The sequence below is a fragment of the Perissodus microlepis genome, chromosome 8 (genome assembly GCF_051167445.1).
Source record: "Perissodus microlepis isolate ML-2025 ecotype Zambia chromosome 8, ASM5116744v1, whole genome shotgun sequence".
In the NCBI taxonomy this organism is placed as follows: Eukaryota; Metazoa; Chordata; class Actinopteri; order Cichliformes; family Cichlidae; genus Perissodus; species Perissodus microlepis.
This window is the reverse complement of record NC_140468.1, coordinates 2,860,721-2,887,310: the sequence shown is the minus strand read 5'-3', so window position 1 is coordinate 2,887,310 and position 26,590 is coordinate 2,860,721. Positions and strand designations below refer to the sequence as shown.

The window sequence follows — 26,590 nt, the reverse complement described above, 5'->3', positions numbered from 1 at the left end:
CATTAACTTTTTTGACTACAAAAGCAAACACATTTTTTAAGACAACCTTTAGAGATAAAAAATAAATAAATAAATAATGGTTCATCAGTTAATGGTCAAAATCTCTCTTTTGGAGAGGGTCCTGTCGGTCCAGACTCCAGGGCTACTCTTCTTTCTTCTTTCATTTGCAATATCTGCTGGACATCTGCAAGTTACACAGATCTTCATCAGATTCAATATTGTCTAAAAGCTTGCACTATAAGTTGTTTACCTTTATTGAGAAAACAATAAAAAGAAATTAACTTTTCACAGATTGGCTGTGTGCTCATGTGCCACATACATTATAACTAATCTATGAATTTCAGATACTCTTGATCTCAACGTGTTATATGTATAAAGCACACCTGTCCACAGAGTCAGTTTCTTACATTCCAATCTCTCCACCAACCTGATGTCAGGGTTGCAAATCTGGAGCCAGAATAATAAACTCCATCTGATCCATCACTTGTAGATTCCGTCTTTTAGCTCCAATCAAAAATCAAACTATTCAAAAAGATCTTTTGAGTAGTTTGTTGAGTTTAATGAGCAGAGCCACAAAGTTAAGCAACCCCGGGATGTAGAGCCTTGAATACAAGCAGCAGACAGACACTTGCCTACTCTACCCTAATCTTAACCCTCGAGTTGCTCTTTTCTGGGGATTTTTCCCAGACCTTATCATCCATCTTCATTACAGTCAACTTGACAGGTTTACAGCCGAGTTTAGCGCATAGTGTCAGGAATAACGGTTGCTATGCCAGCCTTACAAGAAGAAGTAATTAATCCCTGTCAAGAAGATGGAGCTCCCTCAGCTCAGCTCCAACCAGAAGTAAAAGGCCTAAAATTCAGTCTTTGTGGGTGTGAGCAGCGGTCCCCAACCCCCGGGCCTCGGACCGGTACCGGTCCATGAGTTGTTTGGTACCGGGCCGCGAGAGTTGAGGCTCAGGTGTGAAATGTATGGTTTTCAGGGTTTTTATCAGTTTTCAGCGTTATTTTGTTATTGTTTTTATCGTTAACTCGGTTTTCCTGAGTCTTTTCACGTGTGTTATGAATAAATCTTCTTTCTTTTTTTTGGTACCGATACTAGTTTTATTTTGTTGTATTTATCCACGACACCTTAAAGGCCGGTCCGTGAAAATATTGTCGGGCATAAACCTGTCCGTGGCGCAAAAAAGGTTGGGGACTGCTGTTTTAGAGCACAGAGTGATTTTTATGTGTGTGCTTTTGCTGATAGTTTTTACTGCTTTAATCAAATCAGAAATCTAATCAAGAATCAATAAACTTAAATAAGAATAGAATCATTGCAATTAAATAATTGCAATGTTTAAATCTTTCAATCCAGACTGTGTGTGTGTGTATGCATCTGTGCAGCTGTGACCTTGAGTTTGTGTCTGTGTGTGAGGGAAGTGGAGCAGGCAGAAAGAAAGAGAAATAGAAAGGTTTTTGATTTTATTACGCATGGACAACCAGAAGGAGTATTCAGAGATGAAAAGTGCTTCAGTAGACTGAAGCAGCCAGCGATCAGCGTATGTAGAAATCTGTAACTGCATGAATTACTGTGGTTTGACATATTTCCCAAACAGAGATGACAGGTTTTTATAAGAAAGATCAATAGTAGTTGAGCCTTCACGATTCTGTCACAAATTACCATCTTGTTATCTTTATAGAACAAAATGTAGTTTACAATGAGTAAAATATTTAAGTATAGACTTACAGACACCTCGTTTGATGTGCATGTGAAAGTTTATGATATTTGAATGTGGGTGTATTTCAATTCACTTCTCATAAAGGATTATACCTTTCTTTACTTTTTGATTATAAGAAAATAAAATGCCCTGCAATGTATTTTACTTCTTCCTTCTTCTTTTGTCCCTAGCTGGTGGTCAGCGAGTGAGGTCGTCCACGAAGCCAATACATTGCTGTGGGTAACGCAGGGTTTCCATCTTGGTCAACAATGCACTTCCAGGTCTTGTGATCTGTGGCCTTGACCTTTGCTTGGTTGAGGGTTAGATGTCGTTGTTTAAGATCATCTTCAGTTTGCTTGATCCAAATCTTCTTGGGCGCATCGTGCTTGATTCTCCAGTGGGTGGAGCGCTGCTGCAGCAGAAGGCGGTGTGGCATGCGATGGTTGCTCATGCGGCAGATGTGGCCAAACCATTGCAGTCATCGTTTCTGGATCAGCTCTTCCATCGAGGGCTGATGGTGACATTGACTACGTATTGCGCCGTTGCTGAGACGGTCACAGAGGGACACAGTGTATTTAACTAATTCCCTGAACTTAACTGGGTCATTCAGATTTCATTTGAGCTAATGATGAAATATGTTAGAAGCAATTTTGTACATAATTTATTATTCTATATCCAGGCCAAAGCTGTAGCTTTTATTCTTTCCTTTAGATGACAAAGTTTACTACAAGACGAAATAACTTCACCATCCCAACGATGGTCTCCAACAGGCTACACCAGCTCCAGACACAAGAACAAGGAAGGTTTGTCAGTTTTAGTTTCCTTATTTCTAGAATAACTAATCTCAGAGTGTTTCTGTGACAGCACCGATGTGTTTGATAGGCTACCTCTCTTTAATAAAAACTGAACTTGTTGTACTTCCTTGGCAGTATTTGTGCTCTGTTGCTTTTTTCTCCTCCCAAAGCGAGGTTCGAACATTGGCCCAAATAAATACCTGAAGGATGGAAATAAAGTATCCTACATTGCTACTATCGATCTGATATCAGTACCAATGGTTTTGATACTACTGATATTTGGATCGATCTGCTTCTAGTATCCATTAGAACACCTATGCCCATACAAAACGGGTAAGGCTATTTCACTCATGTAAGCATCGTTTCTCAAAGTTTTAATATTATATGTTACTGTTTCTTACCTTGATGATACACGTTTTGAGGCTTTCTTATCAAGTAAACATGGAAAGACTGCAAGTACAAAGGAGCTGTCATGAAACACGTTCATGCTGCGTTTATCCTTTTCCAAAGATTTCATCAATAAATCTCAGAAAGACAGTTTGGTTTCAACTCTCAGTTTATTTTTCCACAACACTGAGCAATAAGTTATTTCTGTTTGTGTCTTTAGCAGTGTTGTTGCTAGTTCACTGACTAATCCTGAGGTCACATCGCCCGCCCTTTTTGGTTTTCAGTCTGATTCAGTTAAAATGAAGCTGAACTTGATTCCTGACAAAAACACAGATATATACGACGCGTTGTGAAAGTGCAGACAGATTAGAACATCCAAAAATCCAGGTGTTAATAAATTATAAAAAAAATAAAAATTCATTATGATATGAAGAGAGACATTTAAAGAGGTCACCTTCCCGAACACAAGATACAAAAGAGGACAGTGCAGACTGCAAGAGTATAAAAATGTGGAACCATATTTACAATTGACTTCATTATACGTTATGTTTTCCTTCACATAAATAAAGACCATCAACAACCAGGTTTTATTTTTAATGACTAAAATGAGAGCATAATGGGGTCTAGCCAGCCTTAGCTATGCCTTTGTCCACAAAGATCACTTAAAAAGCATTAACACCACACATTACATACCAGTACCACATGGTTCACCAAAAGTGAACTAACTTCTCCACAACACTAAAGGTCACAGTACAAAACACTCAGGTCATTATTCAAAATGCATCCATAATAACAACATGATGCTGATGTATGACCACTCAGAGCCTTTAAACAAGCCCACAACAGACTGACACCAGAGTTTGTACAAACTTTGGTTTTATTTTAAATGACTAAATATTCTCTGGTAAAAAAAAATGACAGCCAGGAGAGCCCAACAGCCAACCTCAGGCATGTCTTTAGTCACACCTTGTTAGGTGCAAACAGTTACCGATTACTGCTGCTGCAGAGGGGTGTGACATTCAGAACTGGGAAAAATTGGTGAATAAAATTGCACCACAGTGAACAAATACCCTTACACTACTGGTAGCATGAGGCAAAACCTAGATCCTACAAAAGTTGCACAGGTACTCCAACTCTTCCAAGATGGCACATTAATACGTGTCTACCAGTACAGAGAACTGGACAGGGACAGAAATAAGATCTGCTCCTTTGTGCAAGGAGAAACAGGATGAGCACTGCCAGAGATACAAAATGACCTCCAGCAGGTCACAGCAGGTGTGAATGTCTGATCAAACAAAGACTTTGATTTTCAGGCACTCTTTCATTCCTCACACACTACATAGTTCATATGAGTATAAATATTGATCCTTGTTCCTTAAGTTTTTTTGAGCAGTGTATTAGTAATGTAACATTAAGTTATGAGATTACAGTTAATCTTTCACTGCATGCAAATGGTTTATTGCCTTGTTCCTCATATGTCTCTTTAGGCTTCCCTCTCGGGTAAATTTTTGTCCACAAATGTCACAGCCAAATGGTTTCTCTCCCGTATGAACCCTCTTGTGCCTTTCAAGATTACCTTCTCGGTTAAATTTCTGTCCACACAAATCACAAGCAAATGGTTTCTCTTCAGTGTGGACGCTCCTGTGCCTGTTCCGAGCCCCTACCTGTGAAAACCTCTTACCACAAACACCGCAGGCGAATGGTCTCTCCCCCGTGTGGACCTTCTTGTGTATCTTAAGATTTCTGTTGCAGTTAAACCTCCTACCACAAATGTCACAACCGAACGGTCTTTCGTCTGAGTGGCCTCTCATGTGTATCTTAAGATTTCTTTCACAGTTATATCTTCGACCACAAATGTCACAACCAAACAGTTTCTCATCTGTGTGGATTCTCCTGTGAGTCTTCATGTGGATCCTCCATTTAAATCCTTTCCCACACACATCACAACTAAAAGGTCTTTCTTCAGTGTGAACCATGATGTGTTTCTTAAAATGTGACTTCTGCTTGAATTTTCTACCACAAACACCACATCCAAATGGTTTTTCTCCCGTGTGAACTCTTTTGTGTATTTTCAGATTTCCCTCGCCATTAAACCTTTTACCACAAATGCCACAGCCAAACGGTTTCTCCCCTGTGTGGATTCTCATGTGCCTTTTAAGATTATACTGATCTCTAAACCTTTGTTCACAAAGACTGCAGCCAAATGGTTTCTCTCCTGTGTGGACTTTGATCTGTAAATCTGCAGTTTGCTTCACTGGAAAACATTTCTTATTGGTGAAGCTGCCCAAAGAGGCTTTTCCTGAATGGCGTGTCACATGTCTCTGAAGAGACCACTTGTACTGAAACCGTTTACCACACTCAGAGCAGATGAAGGCTTTGGCCCTGCCCTTCTTACAGTCACTGTCACTTTCTTCAGTTTCAGATCCAGAATCTGACAAAGGCTCCTGCCAATCATCTGTGTCATCATCCTCATCATCAGCACCAATACTGACTTCAGTTTCACCAGAGGTAAAAGTCTTTGCATCGGTGTTTTGCTGTAACAGGTTATTTGACTCCAGGTTCCCAGCTGGCTCTGCTCCTTCACTGTCCTCTCTGTCAGTTTCTGTTTTTATTTTTGTTGAGCAGCTGATTTGACGCCTCTCTGCCTCTGCGTTGTCCTCGGTTTGGCTATGAAGAAGCTGTGTGCACGGAGGTTTCTCTTCTTCATCTTCACTCTTCACAACAACATGAGAGAATGGAAGTGTGGAGTTATCAGCCTCCTGTAGACCGTTAAGCTGCTCTCCATCCTGACTGGTCAAGAGTTCCTCCTGTTCCTCCTTAATGTGGAGCAGGACTGAGTCCTTCTGGTCCTGCTCGACCTGCTCGTCCTCTGAAGGGAAAACTAAAACAACAAAAACATGCATACATTTAATATTTAAAACATTAGCAGAGATTCTCTGGAGTTTAATAATATTTTAAGGAGCAAACATTTCATGGACAAGCATTTGTCTGCCTTTACGCTATTTAGCCAATAATGACTATGAACTCTGACACGTCTTTCTCTATTAATGTCTCTGTGGCTGGAGGACTGCATTTACTCGCCACAGTCTAGAATGTAAAAAGACTGCTTCTTTGTCAGTATACCAGACCACATCTACTATCACCACTGGAAAAACTGGGGTAAAGATAATGCAGTTACAAATTAATTTAATTACAATTTCATGCATTTTGTAACATTTTACTGTTTTACCAAAAATTTACATTTTTTCTATGCTTATAGTCTAAAATGAAGGCAAACAAATGTGTGCGTCTTTTACCCAGACTTTTCCTGGTGTGTATCTGCGCTGATTCTTCTGATTTGACCAGTGTGGGAGACACAAAAATGTCATCTCTGGGCTCATCAGGGCGAAGATTTTCTATTTCAGACACTCCGCTTCGTACTTTTGAATACAGCTGCCTGAAACATGAATATCAATCATTAATATTAGTATTTCTTACAATTGGCAAACCTTAGGCATGAATGTAACTAACTCATCACTTGTGCAAAATATATATGCAGTATACAAGTGTGTACCACAACTCTGTACAATGGGGTCACATGTCCAATTGACTGGATTTATTTGTGAGAGACTAAATATGTCTGAGCTTAAGATCCACACTTAGGTCCATAAGTACTTCTGCACACCAAGAGAGCGGATTTTAAGTCAAACAGTGAAAAAGAGTTTCTCTTTCACTTGACCTAAGACTGACTAGATTCGAGCCTCTGCATCAAAGTCAAAGTCAAAGCCAAATGTATTTATAAAGCACATTTAAACCAACAACTGTTGACTAAGGTGCCGTACATTTAAGATAATCAAAAGAAATAAAAACAAGAAAAAGGAGGATAAAATGAGAACGTTTGAGTAAATAAGACAAATAAAAGTAGTACAAACTCATTCTGATTTAAAAGCCAAGGAATAAAAGTGGGTTTTCAGGCGGGTTTTGAAAGTGTCTGAGGTTGGGGAGGTCCTGATGTGAAGGGGGCAGTCACAGCAAAGGCCTGGTCTCCTCTGTGCTTTAAACTGGACCTCGGGACAGCTAGGAGCATTTGATCCGCAGACCTCAGTGAGCTTGCAGGAGTGTACCAATTTAAAAGATCAGAAAGGTATGAGGGTGCTAACCTGTGCAACGCCTTAAAAAACAAATAATGAAATCTTAAAATCCATTCGAAATCTAACTGACAACCAGTGTAAGGATGCTAGTATGGGAGATATGTGGCCTCGCTTGTATGTGCCAGTTATTAACTGTGCTGCAGTGTTTTGGACCAGCTGCAGACGGCTAACTGATGACAGACTGACCCCTGATTAAAGACTACTACAAAAGTCGAGGCGAGATGAAATGAAGGCATCGACATATCTCTCAAAGTCTCTGAAACAGAGGAATGGCGTCACTTTTGCAAGTAGCTGGAGATGAAAGAAACTCGTCTTGATTACAGCATTAATCTGTTTATCAAACGTTAGATTAAAGACAAAAATCACTCCTCTTTTTTAAATAAATTTCTAAAGGGCCAGTGTAGTAGTGGTCACAGGGACCAAACACAATCACCTCTGTTTTCTGTTCATTCAAGTTAAGAAAGTTTAAAGCCATCCATACCTTAACATCCTCCAAACAATCTAGTAAAACCTCCAGAGGACTCACAAATTCATGTTTCAGTGGCAGGTAAACCTGTGAGTCGTCTGCATAACAATGGAAAGAGATGTCATGTTTTTTTTTTTTTTAAATGAACCCATAGGGAGCATGTAAATTGAAAGGAGGACTGGGCCAAGAATGGACCCCTGGGGGACCCACAAGAAAGTGAGGTTTTTGAGGATGATGTATTTCCAATCTACCCTGAGACCATTTACTGTGCATCTTCCCCGGTCATTCTCCCAACTTTCCCGTTTTCTCTCTCCACTGTCCGACTGCAATCAAGGCTGAAAAGCCCCCAATATATATATTTTAAAAAGTGTCACTGTCTAAAACCTAACTGTATATTACACTTAGAGGATATTATAAATAAAACGTGATGATTTCACACTCGAACTCTGAACCTGCTGAAGGTAAAGTTACATGTTCAGACCAGGTTGCCGTGGTGATCCAGCCACATAAAGAGACAGCAACCTTTGTGGATCCTCTGACTTTAAGCTTGACATACTTTGCTAACCCATTTATCTCTCTTCCTCTGGTAGAGACAGGGTTGCCTCTCAGAATATGTGACAAAGAGCCGACTTCGGAGTTCATTATATTTAATTTGATTTCTTCTTCTTAATTTGGCTGCTCCCTTTAGGGTTCACCACAGTGCATCACCTGCCTCCATCTCATCCTGTGCCAGCATCCTTTTTCTGTTTCACTAACCCACTACATGTTGCTCCTTCACTGCATCCACAAATCTTCTCTGAGGTCTTCCTCTCTTCCTTCTTGTCTGGCAGCTCCATTTTTTACATCCTTTGTGCAAAATATACACTCTCCCTCCTCTTCACCTCTCCAAACCATCTGAGCCTTGCCTCTCTAACTCTGAGCTGTCACTCTGATGGACTCATTTCTAATCTTGCCCATGCTGCTCAACCCAGATGAAAATTTTAACATCAGCTCGACAAAACATTTATACAGGAAGTTGATTTTGTTCTCTGAATAAAAAGTCCTAATCTCTGATCCTTTGAGTCTTACCCAGTTGATATTGCAGAGTTCAGCTGATGTGGGTGAGAGGACTCGTCCAGTATTAACTACCTCAAAATCGTCCAGGTGTCTTCCCTGCTAACCCTGAAATGAAGGGACCTGAGTAGCCCTGCAGGTCAAATCCTATCAGCCCCACCTGTTAATGGTAACTCCCCTATTGATCATTTCACTTCTAACTCCTGTGATGATTTTAGTGGCCTGGACAGAAGGCTCCAATAAAACGACACACACTGCAATCTCTTTCTACCCGGCTTGAAGGACACACCGTCTCCAAACCATCAGATCTCACTGCCATCTGTCACAAATCACCCCAACACTCGTCTCCACCCAATCCACCCTGCCTGCCCTGTCATCTTCACCTCTCTTGCACCGTCTGTTCCTTTGAATGGTTGACCTCAGTCATTTGTTTAATTCATCCTGTTCCCAGCTTTCTTGTTTACATTGTTTAAAAACTAAATGAACATGACTGCTATTAATCTTAGTTTGAGAAACTCAGCCCTGCATCATTTGTAGGTACACAAAAAACCAAAACATGTTAATGACCCAGAGATTTGTGCGTGAGACATTCATATGCACAGTTTATGAATGAAGCACATCGCCCACGGTTGTGCTTTCACACACGTGTGACATGACAGGAGCTATTTCAGAGCGATGACTCACCTTTCTGTCCCTCTAGAATCATCACATTGAGAGACTGATGGAGGTTTTCCATTCATGGAACTTGATGTTGTGACTCTGTTCTCGTAACTGCAAAAACAAAAGCAAATTAAGAGTTTCAAGAGCTACACGACTCATCTGCATAACACTGAAATACCAGCTGTGACCTAACCCGGCCATAATAGGGTGAAAATCGGGATACGTGCTAGAGAGACTGCCAGGTTGCATGGCTACATTCACACCTGAGCATAATTTAGAATCAGAGGTTAACCTAACATGCATGTCTGTGGACTGTGGGGAGAAGCAAAGGAAGAGAATGGAGAGAAAGGCTCCGGCTGGCCGGTGAATTCAAACCCAGCATCGTGCCAACACTGAGCCCCTCACCCACAGCACACAGTCTGATCACTGCAGGCCACAATGACCCTCAGGCCATCAGCAAATGAAAAGAGTGCTCCTGATAACCAGCACGACCCTGCAAACAACAGTTTGTTTATCTGACCCTTTTCTATTTCAAGAAGTTCGGTCAGAGTTGGAGGTCATTCTCCGTGTAGCAGCAGCAGACAGCTGGTACTATTAAAAAAATGAAACACCATGCTTCTATATTAATAAATAAGGAAACACGCATGTTGCTTCCAAAGAGCCAGACGTTCCTTTTTTAAGCGAGTTGAGTCTGTGTTGTAGAATAAAGGTGCTCACACCAAATATTCACTTGTAAACTGTTTCTGCCTCATATTCTGCATTTCTATATATGCTTGCACATATTTCAATAAATCACTGCACATATGTCTCATTTTCTAACAAAATGTAACCGTTAGTACTTTTCTTTTGTTTGTTTGTTTTACATATATTTTAATATCTTTTTATCTATTTACTTTTAATTATAATTCTGAACAGTAGGATCCACAGTGTAGAGCAGCTCAGCAGTATTGTGGCGAACACATGCAAATCTCCAGGTTCGAGACTGGGAGGAGAGAGCAATCCCTGGCGAGGGTTGAGTCGTGGAGGCCATCTGCTGTAAATCAAACATGCGGATCCATCTGCTCGAGCAGCCGTCTGAGAAAAAGGGAGCAGGCAAGCAAAGCATACTCGTAGATGTGGTTGTTGTTCAGGTAATAAAGTAGAAATGACACATAGATTTGTGTGAAATTTTCATACACACTACCGGGATTTAGGCCCAGCGTTACATGTGAACATACGGGCAGATGCTTCGCTCTCCTGCAGTCTGTGCTGCAGGATGCAGGTCAGCTTGACTGACGGGCTGAGTGAGCGACTGTGTGTGTGTGTGTGTGTGTGTGTGCCTCTGCAGGCTCCTTTCTATCCATCTCTAACCAGCAAGAAAGCCAGTCACATTCATGTGTGTTTGGGACATAAATATCTGTCCAATCATGTAGCAGCACAGGTGTTAAAGGACTAGCTGACACTTTTGTTTCATCATTTCCGTGCAGTATTTAAACATTTAAATAATTTGAATAAACCAATCCCAACCAATGCGCACAGATATTAATTTTACATTATTCGGTTAATTTGATCCTGTTGTTGATCTTATTTTGATGCCTACACCCTATTTTTAATCACACAGGTAGTTTAAATTACCAGTCCAGCAGAAAGGCGGCCAGTTCAGCGTCAGTCTGGAAGCATCTGTCCCTCTTCAGTGCAGCCCACCTGGAGAAAGCAAGCCCGAGATCTACCCTGGTGCTTCCCTGAGGCGTCCTTTCCAGGATTAGTTTTGCGTCTTTGTATTTTCGCTGCTCTGACGGTGAGGTCTGCAGCTCCATCGCTTTTCTTCCTCTTAAAAAGGATTCTTCATCCTCAGTTTGTTTTCCAGGTTTCGGCTTTCCAAACAAAGCGATTATCCAGCTCCAGCGGCGGTTCTACAGGGACAAAACAATCCCTCCATCAGGAGGGTCCACACGAACACAGAGCCGACCTTTCTTTGATGATCAACCCGATCTGTATTTTGTTCCCCCTAGCAACACCGGAGAACCAGCAGAAGGTTCCTACCTAGTGTCTGCTGGCTAAACGGTTTCCTCAGTGGGATGCATGAGGATGCACATCAAAAAGATGATGGTGAGATGAATGTTTTCATGGGTCAAGTACAGTTCAGGGGGCCCGGTGGCGCCAGTGTCCGGCAGCCTCAGTGCGCCCCAGGGCAGCTGTGGCTACAATGTAGCTGCCATCACCAGTGTGTGAATGTGAGAATGAATGTAGTGTAAAGCGCTTTGGGGTCCTTAGGGACTAAGTAAAGCGCTATACAAAAGCAGGCAATTTGCCATTTACTGTACAACACATTTGTAGAATAATATTTTATGTATTTGTATGTAGTGGATACAGAATACATTATGTCGTTTCAATATATCGAGTAATATGACATGGAACTACTTAAGCACACACACAGCACATGTGTTCTAATTGTGGTTTAATATTGTGCGTGATTAAAGGTTATTCGCACTTACTTATTTTTTAAAAGTGTTTTTAATGTAAAAAACAACAACAAGACATTACACAGTGACAAAGCATTTTAACGTCCATATTAAGAACAATAAAAACGCAAATACAGTTATTAACATACAATAAACACATATGGTTATATAACACATGGTTATATAACACATGTGGTTATTTGTCTTTTATATACAGTATGCACTGTGTGAAATGTGCACAAAAACATACAAGAACACATTTAAGATGCATAATGTAAAAAAAAAAAAAATTATTGTTTTACTTTTGCTGCATCCTTAACGGTTTCACCTATTCAGTACATCTTAAATCGTAATTTATTTTCACAGTCATTATTTTTAAAAAATTATTTTCTTTATTAAAGAATAAAAACACCCCAAAAGAAGCCGTTTTCTTTCTTCAAAATACAAATTTGAGCATTAAAAAAACAATCCGATGGATGCTATTTTTAATCTTAATTATTCAAATCTTCCTCTGAAGATGTGTCCTGTAACAGGTCTGTGCATGTAACTATACTGAGCATCCATTTAATAAAATTAGATATAATGAAGCACTGTTTATAAAGTATGCAGTTCCTCTTCTACCCACTTTTTGTTTATTTAAACTTGTTTCCAAACGTTGGAATACAACATGTAAATAAAATTAGAATGAGGCCATTTGCAAAGAGTTTAAAACCTCAAAACTTGAAATAGTTCAAAAACAAAACACATTAAATGTTGATATCAGTAACATTGCTTTTTGAAAATGTTTACATTGTTTCAAAACAGCTGGGGGGAAAGGAGGCATTACCTCTTCTATTAAAAGGTATCCTGTGGAGTTTTTGTCAGCTCTATACAGCAGCTCCTAACAAACAAAGAAAGCCATTAAAGAAGAAGACTGGTGACTACAAAACACAGGTCAAGTATTTAATGTTGTTTTATGAAAGAAAATGCATTCAACAACATGACATACACATTTTGAATTTTTGCTTCTTAAAGAATTTTAGTTGCTCAACAGTTAAGAATTTAAATGGGTCTAGTTTACATTTCATCATCACAAAAAGAAGACAGACGTAAATGTTTCAAGAAACAAAGAAAATGAAACAGATCTATCTAAATGAACATTACAAGGGACAGCAAACTGAGAAATAAACACAAAAAGCAAATACAGGAGAAATATCAACTGGTCACATTTTACGTGTTAATTCATGCCTACTTTTATTTTAGCACTCTTTGTTTTAAAGGCAAATTAAGTTGTTTGCTTTAGTCTTTTATTTATTTTTTGTTGGGAGCTCTGGTCCTCAACAGTCATAATCATACTCATTGACATTACACATACATGACTGATTACCCAGTTGATAACAAATACACTCAGTCAGCTGGAGGAACCTTTACACCCAGAATTACACTGCTTTTGCCATTTAAATTACAATGCTCATGAAAAATCTTGAAAATGAAAAAAAAACAAAAAACATGTCATCAAAATTTTATAAACTAAATATTATCAACATTGAAATACACCACTGAATTAATCTGATATCGAGTTCTGCTCACTAAACTATGTCGTTCAGAGTTTAAAACTATTCCCAGGCGAACCTGATGCCCAAAATAAGCGCTGGTTCAGCAGATACATCCAACATACTGGTACTGGTAAAGCTTTATCTAAGGTGCTGCTGATTTATATCCATAATGAAACAAGTATTGCATTTTTATTAAACTTTATTAAAGATCCCACTCACTGTGTTCGGTTTAGCCCAAAACAGCTGCTGCCTTCTGCAGAAATCAAACCTGAGGGTTTTCTGCCAGAAAGGTTTTCTAATATGTCGAGTTTGTGTTTTAGTATTCTTTCTTAAATTGTGTCTTCAGTGGTTGACAATGCAGGTAAGCATGAGTGCTGCAGATAAATTTAATGCTTCAGTCACACAGGTGTAGAGACCTGTGGGCAGCCCCAAATACTCATGACCTCCAGCAACCACTAAATCAAGTGAAGTTCATATTTTCATTTGCTAGGTGGTTGGCAACTGGTTGTGCAACTGAATCGTCTCAGATTGGTTGCTGGTTGTGGACCTCCCCTACTAATTGGCAGGTAACTACTCTTCAGTGGTCAGCACCTGGTGGGAGATCAACCCAGACTGGGTATATGTAGCAGGATCCTCAGAGCAACTCCAGTCCTACTCACCTTGCTGGACAATTCAGATCTCATTATGTCTCTTTACTCTCCATCCTTAATGTAGTGATGGCTATCCTCAGGTATTGGTAACATGCTGAATTCAGTAGTTCAATAAGAAAACTTGATGGCAGAATTGGAGAGGGTTGTCTTTGTTTAATCCCTGAGAATTAAGTCTGCCATGTATCACGTGCTTCTGCAGATCGTCTGCCTGACAAAGACATCTTCTAACTGCAGCTGTCCTTTTAACCTGGCTTGAAAATGGCATCGACTTCCCAGTACCTGGTGACTACCAGCAGCTATCGCACTCTAGTCTTCTGTCTGTGGTTAGTATAGCGCCATTTCTGGTGTTGTTCTTTGGTGCCACTGTAGACACCCTTAAGATGGTGTCATGTCTATGCCAGGCACCCTTGACAGTTGACAGGAGGTGAGTAAGAAGTTTGGCACTTGATGGAGTGCGGAGTATTGACAGTCAATGCTTGACAGTTCACCAGAGAATCCTTAGCCACCAACTTTCGTCAAGCATAAATATAGTGGAAAACAAAAAAGAGATACTTGGCCACAGCTTCTGTTGTCTCTCCACAGAACTTCAACAAATGCCAAATGCCATCAGTTTGATTGTGTCCGCATGTGTCTAAATGTTGTGTTCAGTCCTGGATCATGAGAAAAATGCCAAACACATTATCTCCAAAGCCTGGAGAGATGAGGCAGTCATGCAAGATATTCGTAGCAGGAAGTCATGATGACAAAAGGCAGCGAGTCTACCTGAAGCATGACTATAACACTGCTGGAGCTCTAACCTGGTAGGCTAACTTGTGGCTGTGGAGAGATTTGAATGAATAAGGCAATTATTTTTAGCTTTTTTGGTATCCCTATATCCCAGTGTAATAAATACAAAATACAAGATAGTTCACTCACATGAAAAGAAATTGAAATTTTAATTTCAAATTTAGAATATAAGAATTTAAAGGTCACAATGGTCCATGTATAAAGTACAATATAATGAGAAACATCTGCTTTTTCTATTTTTCAAGTTTACACATAACACCGACAAGAAACTGAGACTCTCCGCCTCAAAGCAAAATTTGCGCCAATTAAAATGTCTTGCAGCTGTAAGGCACAAGTTTTACTACTGTGATACAAGGAATCAAGAAGTAAGTACCAGTGAAACATGATTGTTTATTAACATAAACACTCAACTATGATCAGTAAATAAATTGTGAAATAGTTCACAAATTCAATAAAAAAATTAATTTGCTGGGACAGAGGCTACTGGGGCGGTGCTGGCCGGGACTGGAAATAGGAACTACTGAGCAGAGTGCTGCTCGGGCCTGGAATCGACTCCATGGAGCCCGGAGGGAGGAGGACTGGAACTGAGGACTGCTGCCGCTGCTGACGGGCAGTACGGAAACGAATAAGCATCCCCATAGTCTCCTGCTGAAACATTGACCACTGTTCCTCTGTGAGCATGCCCACCTCGGTGCTCAGGTATTGACAGTACATGACTCGGTTGTTGCTCAACCCCCCAACGGCCGCCTGCAGGGACTCCATAGCTACCTGCAGGGACCTCATAGCCGTCTGCAGTGAGGACATGCTGTTTGGGATTTGAAGAACTGCCTTGTTGACGCAGCGGCTGGCGAGCTTGGCCTTCTTGCCCTTTAACTTTGGGGTTTGACTGGAGGGAACAGGAGACGGAGACCCAGGACGACTTGATGACCTCGCAGGCTCTTCGTCTCCTTCTTCTTCTTCCTCTTCCTCCTCCTCCTCTTCCACTCCGGTATTGGTGGACTGTGCCCCTTGAAGCTTTTTAAACACAAGCAAACAAACATTAACATAAATATCAAATGCATACAAGGCAAGTGCAGACATTTTATAGCACATTTACTTTTGCTTAACTACTTCCCCTGCTGCTGAAACGCCATTAAACAGAGCAGTTACAAGGGAGAAAAAACAAACAAACAAAAGGGCATATTACTCTACCTTTCCCAGGCTGCTCCTGCGGATGGTCATGTGCTTGTCCAAGAATTTGAACATATCTGAAGTCCACCGCTGCCTGGCTGTCAGTGGTCTTGTCGCTTGCTCATTCTTCTTCTTCCTTAGTTTACCATAGACGGTCCGCATGTTGCGGAACCATCCCCAGAGGAAGTTCCCTGAGCACAGTCGGAAAAAAAACACAAACATAAATGTGCCATTTAAAAAAAGATAAAAAACAGAGTGTTTTAAGATACTGAGCATCAACAGAAATTACAGAGACATAGCTCACCGGTAACTCCTAGCTCCTCGGCCTTCTGATCCAGCAGCTGCTCTCGCCTGCGCTTGTCCTTGAAGTCGCGTGCTGTCTGGTCGTAGAAGAACGGGTGAGCTGCAAACCACTCTACGAGGTGGTCTTCCTGTTCGGGCGAGAGAGTCGCCTCTGGCTCCATCCGGATCCTCTTCTTGGCCCCGGGCCAATGTGACACCATTGGCTTTTCATCTTCTATCTCCAACTCTGGCTCCCCGGTCACAACTCTGTGGCCAACACGTCCGTGCAGGCTGGCTGAGGAGCCCGGCTCCAGCATTGTGTGTGACACGTTGGCAATGAGTGACAGCGAGGGGTCACTGTTTTCATCTGAGTCCTTCTGGTATTGAGAGGTTGCTAGAGTGATGTCCGAACTGGAACTGGCAGGCAGGCACTTCTGCCATCTCCCTCTTCCCTTCATGGATCTACGTGCAGTCCTCCTTTCCATTGGCGGGATGCTGAATCTTGACACGTTTTTTTGCATCATGTTTGGTGACTGGCTGTAGACTTGTTGGCGCTGTCGGCACACCTGCATTTACAGTTAGAGGTCAAGTGATTGAAAGCTCTCAAGGTCGCCAACCAGTCCCGCTGACCGCTCGGCAAGTAGTTATTGAGTGTCTGCAGAGTGTCTGTGTCCATGCAAACTATGGGTAACAATCTGCTAGCAACCAAAGCAATCGCTATGAGGTTTTTGGTGCAACACAATACACCCCTTTGCCATTAATTTTAGCTCGTGACAGCCAGCAACCACTTGCCAAGCAGTCGGGGATTACACATTTTACCCTAGCGACCAGTGGTTGGCAGGATGATAGTCAACTGCTCTCTAGGCCTGTGTGACTGGGGCTTAAGGCAACAAAAAAAACTATATACAGTTTCACATTGTTGGTCATATAATTAATAAAATTATATTCCAAGTTTAAGTACATTAAACCTTATTTAAAACTATATATAGCAGAGTACTGGTGATTTTCTTTTGGTAGAAATCCAAGGCCAAAAACTGTTTGTGTGCAAAATAAAATTATATTCCCAAGAAAGTTTGCTTCAACTCAAATCATGTCAAACAAATTCTTTTAAAAAGTAAACACAGAAATAGATACATTTCACAGTGGGATTAAGGCTCACTCTAATTTGTAAAAGTCTTGTCTTTGACCCATTTAGTCACCAAAGCCTATAGTGGCTTTCTTGATCATTATGACTTCCAGGAAGCTAACAGAAAGTCCTAAAGGCGATCTTCTCCAACCATCTCTCCTGATATAAATTAACTGAGGTCTAATTTCTTACCTATAAGTACTGATTTACCAATGATATATTGTATATTACCCCAAGTACAACTAGTATCACTGTTTTATATTTATGTATCAATTAATTGTACAAAATAATGGAAATGTGAACAACTGGGGAAACATTGTTAACATGTCCCTGTGTGTCTCAGACTTCCCTGTCATGTAAAAATTTCTGCACTACCAAACTGTTTTTTTTTTTTTTACATTAAATTTCACGTGTCTTTTCAGTTTTTCTGATCATGTAAAGTTCTTCCCACACACTTCACAGCCAAATGGTTTCTCTCCCACATGAAGTTGCATGTGTCTCTTTCGATTGCCTCCTCGGTTGAATCCTTTGCCACAAACACCACAGCCATATGGTTTCTCTCCAGTATGGACTATCTTGTGAATCTTCAAACTTTCGTGATTAGTAAATATCTTACCAAAGAACACATCTAAACAGTTTTTTTCCTGTGTGAATTTTTATGTGTTTAGTGAAAGTAGAAAAATGTCTATATTTCTTTGTACAAATCTTACAACAGAAAGGTTTCTCTCGTGTGTGGATTCTTATTTGAGACTTAAGATGAGTGTTTTGGTTAAATCTTTTGCCACAGACCTCGCAGCTACATGGCTCATAACCCAATGGCCTCTCTGCTGTGTGGCCTTTTCTGTGGGCCTTGAAATGCATCTTCTGCTTGAATCTTTTAGAACAAACACCACAACTAAATTGTTTCTCTACTGTATGGACACTCTGGTGTATTTTCAAATCTCCTGAATATGAAAATCTTTTGCTACAAACATCACAACCAAATGGTTTCTCTCCTGTGTGAACTCTAACGTGTGTATTAAAATGGGCCTTTTGGTTGAAACTTTGTCCACAAATATCACAGCCCAATAGTTTCTCATCAGTGTGGAGTCTGATGTGTTGAGTAAGATTAGACTGATGTCCAAATGTTTTTTGTTTTGTTTTTTCCACAAATACGGCAACTAAATGGTTTCTCTCCTGTGTGGACTCTCATGTGTCTGTCAAGACTATACCGCTGTCTTAAAGTTGTTTCACAAACATTACAGCCAAATGGTTTCTCTTCGGTGTGGTCTGTCCTCTGAGACTCTACATTTTTCCTCACTGTATGAGATTTCTTAATTTCCAAGCTGGAAGACAATTTTTCTGAATGGCATGTCATGTGTTTTTGAAGAGACTGCCTTTGGAGAAACTCTTTATCACACTCTGAGCAGCTAAAGGATTTGTTTAAAATGTTAAATGCCCCCTGACTCTTTATGCCTGACTCAAGTTCCCTGCTCACCTTCCAAACATCATCACTGTGTCTGGTTTTAGGTCCAGAATCTGATACAGGCTCCTTCCAGTCATCATCATCATTACTCACTTCAGTCTCAGAAGAGTCTGAAGCCTTTACATCAGTTTTTGGTTGTAAATAAATGTGTGTATCAAGGTTCCCTTCTGATTCTGGTCCTCCACAGTCCTCTTCATCAGGCTCTGTTTTTACCTGTTTAGCTGGGCTGCTGGTCAGAGGCTCCATCTCACTGTTGTCTTCAGTTTGGCTTTGATGAAGCTGCAAAGACTGAGACTTCTCTTTATCATCATCTTCACTCTTTACAGTAACAATAGTGAATGGGAAAGTGGTGACATCAGTCACCTTCAATCCATTATGCTGCTCTCCCTCCTGATTGGTCCAGAGTTCTTCCTGTTCCTCCTTTATCTGCAGAGACTCTCGGTCCTGCTGGTCCAGACCGAGGCTCCATTCAGGGTGATCCTCTTTCATCTGCAGCAGCTGCTGAACTTCTGCAGAAAACAGCCAAACACATGGAGTTAAATTATTATAAAGGCAATTGTAGCACTGGAGTATTCTAGGAATCTGATAGAAATTAGAAGAAAGAATGAAACTATACTGAGATGAGTGAAAATCTTTAGCAAGCTTGTGTTCCTAGTCGGTTTTCAGCCTGCAATAAAAGAAATGCTTTATCATTGTACTTCCAGTGAGTGTTTTTAAAAGAAATGCTGTCAGGATGAAGGAGTTTGTGAAAGTGAAACAAGTTGGGGTTTTTTTCACTTTGCTTCACCAGAGTTTATAAGATAATTCCTGCTTCAAAGCCATCATATAAATAATAATTTAAAGGTACAGGTCATAAAATTAGATATGTTATACTCATAAATATAGAATATTGAATAATGTGTAATTATGTCTTCCAGCAAAGAATGAATCAATTACAAAATCATTACAAAATTACTTGTTTTAAAGCTGTTTTTAAAACCTCACGGTGTAACTACAGCCCAGCAGCTCACAGTTTGCCAGGCATCAAATATTTGATCAGGTTAGAAAAAAATAATTCTGAGGCTAACAAAGATTTGAATGGGTACATGAAGCTGAGGATCGGGATTTTTTAAATTATGAGTAATACAAACCATGCAGCAGTATATCAATGACTAACTAATTCTGAATGAATAATCTCCTGAGTGACGTTTGGTCCAATTAGAGCATCTTTCTCCTGCCATGTGATTGCATTTGTCCCTAAAAATCGTGAACCTTCATGTTAATTTTTATCGATGGGATAAAGATTTGCATTCATCCTCCAGCTTCACTGTGTGTTTGTATTATGCTAACCATAGCTCTGTAGCTAGCCACCACAACATTATATACCAGCTAGCCCAACTTCAGCAACCCTACAAACGTCACTGCTGTTTAGTTTTCTGTCTTCATTTATGTTGGAAGTGATAGCAGAGCTGTATGTTTTTAATTTTTCAGAAATTTTTCAGAACTTCAAACTTTGTTAAACTTCATAAATCCTGTTTCTCGTGGATGCCTGGATTTGAAACTTTATTGCAGAGCAGCCACATGGATCATTTTATTAAAGATGAAAGAATTTAGACAGTTTTTATCTCTCAGTGTTTGTTTGGGACCTGAAGAGGAGTTTGGACCCGGAAATGACTAATGACCTCAGACTTAATAGGCGGATAGCTAGGATTATACACTTAACTGGGAGGGGTAAGATGACAGAACACAGCTGACTGCAATCTACTCTGTCCCAGGAAATATATTTAACATACTGATATAAATACATAAAAAATGTTAACATATTCAACACCTGAGCTAACTGCTCAGTTTAGTTTAGGGTTTTTTTTTCCAGCGTGGCCACCAGTTGGCACTGCATTATATGTGCGTTTAAAAAACAGATTCAAATGGTCACTAAATCCAATTCAGTCCAATTCATTTTTATTTGCCTCATACATAATCACATAAAGAGGCTCAAAGAGCTTCACAGGCATAAAAACAAACAAACATAAGAAATGAGGTCACTTACATATTAAAACAGAAGTTTAAACAAACAAGCAAAACCATCAAGAACACACAGACATCACACATTAGGAAAAATAAACTGCATATAAATTATAACTCAGTCCAATTCAAGAGAAACATGTCCATTTTTTCTTTGTATGACTTTGTCATGGTTACATATCCATTAGCGCTATTTGGCATGGACCTGACTTGTAAACTGAAAACTGCAAAAACAAACAAACAAAACAACAACAACTTTTATTTGTGTGTTTGCTAATGGTTTTTTCATAACCTTCCCTGTCTTTCTCATTATGTTTGGTGCACCACTATGATATGCTGCTACCCTCACCTATGGCAACGAGCTGTGGGCAGTGACAGAAGTGAAATAATGACACTGCAGATAAAAGTAGAAGAAGAAACAAGACTCGTCTGAAGGATGTCTCTGCTCTCTGTGTAAGTGTGCAATCCTGACATGCACCTCCTGGGGAATGTAACTACATGTCAGGTCAAAGTTGCCAACTAATGTGATTGTTCTGTTCAGCACTGTTGATTAGTGAGAGAATAACATTCGCTGTCTTGATACAAGGAATAATAATTACAGCATCAATATAATGACTCACAAATACCAGCAGATTCCTGGAAGGAGAATGCTGAAAGTACAAAGAATGGGGGAAAACTGGAGGGAAAAACATGTTTTTCTGACAAAGGTGAGGACCCAGTATTTTATTTATTTCTGTTGGCTGGCACTACATATGAAACACCGGGACAAACCACAACTAACCCATAATGCACCCGCACAAGTGTAAATGCCAGCAAAAATGTCAGCCACTTATGTAGGTTATGTCACCGGCTCCCCACAGAAATCCAAATCAGCCCTTAGAGACAGCGTGGGCTTCTGTGCTTAGACTGCTGCACCTTAAAAGTGGAGCTAATTTGATGCCCTGCTCCACAGGCACACAAAGGCACACAGTAAGTGGTGTGTAAATGTGTGAATGTGGCTTGTAAAGCAAGTAAAAAGTAATTTGAGTGTTCAGTCAGAAGAAAACACTGCTATGGTTACAGTTCTGGTCAGAAGTTTCCATCCACTCATCACGGGCATGAACACCATGGTGATTCTGGCCTTTTAATGAGTGATGCCAAAGGTTCTGTAATGTCTTAAGTTGTCAGGATCAAAGCCTGTTCAGATTCAGAGTCATCTTTATTTGGCCGAGTTTGTGCATACAGATGAGGAATCTGACTCTGGTTCCCTTTGCTCTCTGTATACAAAAAGAAACCATTTTAAATAAGCAACATATTCACTAGGAGAACATAAATATGAGGATACAAGTAACAGAAAGTCTTAAAAAACTATACAAACTATAACAAACGTCTGTACACTGGTGAGTGCAACCTTGATGAACCTTAGATATTAATTTTAAAAGTGCAAATTGTTTAGTACAATGTGCACCTGAACAGTGGGTTATTTCAGTGTCCATCCAGCCTGGGGGAAGAAGCCATTGCTGTGATGACCGCTTTTGTAAACAGTGCTCTGTAGAAGCTGACCTAAGGCTGCAGCTTAAACCAGGATGTTTAAGGATCTGCAGAGATGTTTTCTATCAACTTCTCATTAATGATCATAATTGATGACAGCATAAAAAGGATTTGTTTGACACCGCTCAGTGGACTGACGGATACTGAGAACATAGGGAAAGTACAAAGAATTCGGTTCTGAGAAAAATGATAGATTTACAGAAGCTGGGAAGCTCGCTCTGAGCCATTTTTAGACAGCTGCAAATTCCAAGATCAATATGCAAGTACAAATTATTCAGACGTGTCAGAAAGGAGGACTATGGTTAGGATGTTCAGGAACAGCCCAGGAACCATCGAGGCTCATACCTGCCATGAACTGGAAACTACTGTAACACCAGCACAACTGTCCACAGTGAAGCCAGGGTTACAGGGTACCGACCAACAAAAAAGCCTCTGCTCCAAAATCAAAACCTTCAAGCTCAACTGAAATCTGCAGCTGCCCACGTGGACGAGCCAAATGCCTTCTCGAGAAAACTTTTGTGGTCAGACGACACAAAGATTGAGCTGTTTGGTCACAAATACAGGGAGTGCAGAATTATTAGGCAAATGAGTATTTTGTCCACATCATCCTCTTCATGCATGTTGTCTTACTCCAAGCTGTATAGGCTCGAAAGCCTACTACCAATTAAGCATATTAGGTGATGTGCATCTCTGTAATGAGAAGGGGTGTGGTCTAATGACATCAACACTGTATATCAGGTGTGCATAATTATTAGGCAACGTCCTTTCCTTTGGCAAAATGGGTCAAAAGAAGGACTTGACAGGGTCAGAAAAGTCAAAAATAGTGAGATATCTTGCAGAGGGATGCAGCAGTCTCAAAATTGCAAAGCTTCTGAAGCGTGATCATCGAACAATCAAGCGTTTCATTCAAAATAGTCAACAGGGTCGCAAGAAGCGTGTGGAAAAACCAAGGCGCAAAATAACTGCCCATGAACTGAGAAAAGTCAAGCGTGCAGCTGCCAAGATGCCACTTGCCACCAGTTTGGCCATATTTCAGAGCTGCAACATCACTGGAGTGCCCAAAAGCACAAGGTGTGCAATACTCAGAGACATGGCCAAGGTAAGAAAGGCTGAAAGACGACCACCACTGAACAAGACACACAAGCTGAAACGTCAAGACTGGGCCAAGAAATATCTCAAGACTGGTTTTTCTAAGGTTTTATGGACTGATGAAATGAGAGTGAGTCTTGATGGGCCAGATGGATGGGCCCGTGGCTGGATTGGTAAAGGGCAGAGAGCTCCAGTCCGACTCAGACGCCAGCATGGTGGAGGTGGAGTACTGGTTTGGGCTGGTATCATCAAAGATGAGCTTGTGGGGCCTTTTCGGGTTGAGGATGGAGTCAAGCTCAACTCCCAGTCCTACTGCCAGTTTCTGGAAGACACCTTCTTCAAGCAGTGGTACAGGAAGAAGTCTGCATCCTTCAAGAAAAACATGATTTTCATGCAGGACAATGCTCCATCACACGCGTCCAAGTACTCCACAGCGTGGCTGGCAAGAAAGGGTATAAAAGAAGAAAAACTAATGACATGGCCTCCTTGTTCACCTGATCTGAACCCCATTGAGAACCTGTGGTCCATCATCAAATGTGAGATTTACAAGGAGGGAAAACAGTACACCTCTCTGAACAGTGTCTGGGAGGCTGTGGTTGCTGCTGCACGCAATGTTGATGGTGAACAGATCAAAACACTGACAGAATCCATGGATGGCAGGCTTTTGAGTGTCCTTGCAAAGAAAGGTGGCTATATTGGTCGCTGATTTGTTTTTGTTTTGTTTTTGAATGTCAGAAATGTATATTTGCGAATGTGGAGATGTTATATTTGTTTCATAGGTAAAAATAAATCATTGAAATGGGTATATATTTGTTTTTTGTTAAGTTGCCTAATAATTATGCACAGTAATAGTCACCTGCACACACAGATATCCCCCTAAAATAGCTAAAACTAAAAACTACTTCCAAAAACATTCAGCTTTGATATTAATGAGTTTTGTGGGTTCATTGAGAACATGGTTGTTGTTCAATAATAAAATTATTCCTCAAAAATACAACTTGCCTAATAATTCTGCACTCCCTGTACAAGAGTCAAGCTGAAGCTGAATTCAAACCTAAGAAGACTGACTGTCAAACATGCTGTGGCCCATTTCCTGCCAGTGGTACTGGTATATAACACAACGTGAATGGAATAATTAAGAAGGAAAACTACCTCCAAATCCCTCAACTTCACATCAGATCAACAGCTTGATGGTTCAAGCTTGGACATGGTTGGATGTTTCCGCAGGAGAACGATCCCAAACACATCACTGGTTTTGAAATGGATAAAGCAGGCTAGCATTAAACATCTGGAGTTACGTGGCTCCGACCTCAACCCTATTTGAGCACTATACTTAAGAGCTGATCTGTGCCAAGAAACGAACCAATTTAAAAACAAAAATTATGCCAGGAAGAGTGGTCAAATATTCAGTCAGAATTATGCCAGAAGCTTGTTGATGGATACAAAAACAACAAAAAACTGAAGTGCAGTTTGTTAAGGGACATTTAACCAACCAAAAGTTTATATTTTATGTTTATATTTGAATCTGTATGTATATTTTTGACCCTGTGTGGATGAAGAGGGGAAAAAAAACACGCATTAAAAATACAATCATTCCACACTGCAAAAAGATCAGATAAACTCCATATGACAGTGACATTCGTGACCATGATGAGTGGATGTAAACCTGTGACCACAGCTGTAGATGCATAATCAGCCCTCCACCCTGAAGCAGATCGGAAACTGGGAAAGATTGGATCGCTGCACTCCTCCTCGTAACCAACCTTAACTCACACCGGTGTTACTTGTGTCCTACGAGCTGTTCCAGGATAATGTGAACTGATTTAATGAAGTGAAAAAAAAAACCCCAAAACCACACACGGCCATCCCTGTCTGGTGTGTTAGCAGCTAGCCCGTTTCCTCCACATTAAATCTGTCGTTATTCTCACCGGAGGTTTGGCTGCCCTCGTCTTTCTGCTGCTGATGGACTCCGAGCGGGTTAATCTGCTGCATCTCTTCGAAGGACAGACTCTCGGCGCTGTGCTGCTGCAGATAATCCGCTCCATTCATGGTGTCCGCAGATATTTTCTGCTTCACAATAAACTGCAGGCTCCTTCGGAGTCAGCACAAAAGCTCACAGTCGCACACTTACACGTCACTGCTGCTCGGGTCCCGCGTCTACAGATGACATCATGCGTTATAACTGGAGACGTGTAAACATGAATCCGATATGTTATTGTTATTATTGTAATTTTAAATAAGTAATATAATCGAGCTCTAAACAGGATAACTTTTCTATTCCAGATTAATTTCAAAATTAATCTTAGTTTAAAAGTATTAATATATCTGCACAAAAATACTTTACTGTTCCTTTAGGTGACATCTCTAAGATGAATGGGCGTGAATTAATAGAATAAGGTAATGATGTAAGATGCAATCATGCTAGGCGAAGGAGTATTACTGATGGATTTCACAGTGGATTTTTTTTCAGTAATTAGAATATTGGTCTTGGTTGTGATCAGAGTCCCTGGGTGCGTCTTGAGGGTCACTGTGGTGCTGGTGTTCTGTTTGTTCTTGGTCTCAGCGGTCTGTAGCGTTTGCCAGAAAACATGTTTGGCCCTGCTGAGGGAGATGAAGGTACCAAGGAATTTGAAGGTTGGCACCACTGATGCAGAGGGGGCCAGGTCTGCACCGCTACTCCTTTGTTTTCCAATCTCAAAATCTCTGTAGGCAGAGTCAGTCGTTGTATCACAGGCGAATGTGATGATGGTGCTGTTGGGATGTCCAGAATGATAGTGCTGTATAGTCAGTAAAAAGCATCCTCTCAGAGCTCCTCTGGTGTTCTGTGGCATCCTCAGTGGACCACTTTGCTCTGGTAAGACTGCTGTGTGTTGAAGGTGGGAGCGAGACAGCCTGTGCTGATCTGGATAATGGTGAGACTCAAAGTTGGGGACATGGCTGGTCTGACAGTGTTATGCTATAGCTGCCTGTGACAGGACACATCTGTCTGCTATTCATCACCTCACTGAAATGTGGTGCTGGTCCCTTCTGGAGCATTTTAATGAAATTATCAGACAAATAATAACCACAAAAGAAGCTCATTAATCTGTTTTGGTGACTGAAATTCATAGTATTTTATTAGTCTGTTGCTAATAAACCACCAGGTAACTGTGTCTGTGCATTAACACCACCACTGGCTGCTAATTTAACACACCACTTAAATATGATAACTTCTCCAAGAACCCTAATTCAGTGGCAGCCAAATCAGTAATATTTAGGCTTCAAAATGCAGAGTCCAAAAACAGTGAGTGACATCATGGTTACGACTTCCATCTTTTAGATACAG

At 40.6% G+C, this 26,590-nt stretch overlaps 2 protein-coding genes and 1 pseudogene across 3 annotated transcripts; all 3 read right to left on the bottom strand.

Moving 5' to 3' along the window:
• Window positions 1–3,032: 3,032 nt before the first annotated feature.
• LOC146381024 (uncharacterized) lies at window positions 3,033–11,178 on the bottom strand. The gene is made up of 4 exons (XM_084937015.1): window positions 10,805–11,178; window positions 9,215–9,301; window positions 6,178–6,317; window positions 3,033–5,762 (listed from the first exon to the last, which is right to left on the bottom strand). The coding sequence occupies exons 1-4, from the start codon at window positions 10,984–10,986 to the stop codon at window positions 4,312–4,314; spliced, it is 1,860 nt and encodes a 619-aa protein (XP_084793141.1). The 5' UTR covers window positions 10,987–11,178; the 3' UTR covers window positions 3,033–4,311.
• A 1,381-nt stretch (window positions 11,179–12,559) lies between these two features.
• On the bottom strand, window positions 12,560–25,425 carry LOC146381022 (uncharacterized). Of its 2 annotated transcripts, none has more exons than XM_084937013.1 (5): window positions 25,194–25,425; window positions 18,658–19,154; window positions 16,077–16,620; window positions 15,794–15,963; window positions 12,560–15,616 (listed from the first exon to the last, which is right to left on the bottom strand). In XM_084937013.1, the coding sequence occupies exons 1-5, from the start codon at window positions 25,312–25,314 to the stop codon at window positions 15,083–15,085; spliced, it is 1,866 nt and encodes a 621-aa protein (XP_084793139.1). In that variant the 5' UTR covers window positions 25,315–25,425; the 3' UTR covers window positions 12,560–15,082. The 2 variants fall into 2 exon arrangements, with proteins under 2 accessions (XP_084793139.1, XP_084793140.1); XM_084937014.1 differs by having other exon boundaries at window positions 18,859–19,154; window positions 25,194–25,418.
• LOC146381023 (uncharacterized) lies at window positions 16,627–18,651 on the bottom strand (annotated as a pseudogene).
• Window positions 25,426–26,590: the final 1,165 nt, after the last annotated feature.

Bases quoted from the DNA above. Each gene is read 5' to 3' on its own strand.
- LOC146381022 (XM_084937013.1), bottom strand. From the start codon at position 25,314: ATGAATGGAGCGGATTATCTGCAGCAGCACAGCGCCGAGAGTCTGTCC. The intron at 19,155-25,193 runs GTGAGAATAACG...TGTTTTCTGCAG, and splicing joins CGAGGGCAGCCAAACCTCCG to AAGTTCAGCAGCTGCTGCAG. The intron at 15,964-16,076 runs GTGAGCTATGTC...GACTGTGCTCAG, and splicing joins CGAGGAGCTAGGAGTTACCG to GGAACTTCCTCTGGGGATGG.
- LOC146381024 (XM_084937015.1), bottom strand. From the start codon at position 10,986: ATGGAGCTGCAGACCTCACCGTCAGAGCAGCGAAAATACAAAGACGCA. The intron at 9,302-10,804 runs GTAATTTAAACT...TTGTTTTTGCAG, and splicing joins GCCGCCTTTCTGCTGGACTG to TTACGAGAACAGAGTCACAA. The intron at 5,763-6,177 runs GTAAAAGACGCA...TTGTTGTTTTAG, and splicing joins ACACACCAGGAAAAGTCTGG to TTTTCCCTTCAGAGGACGAG.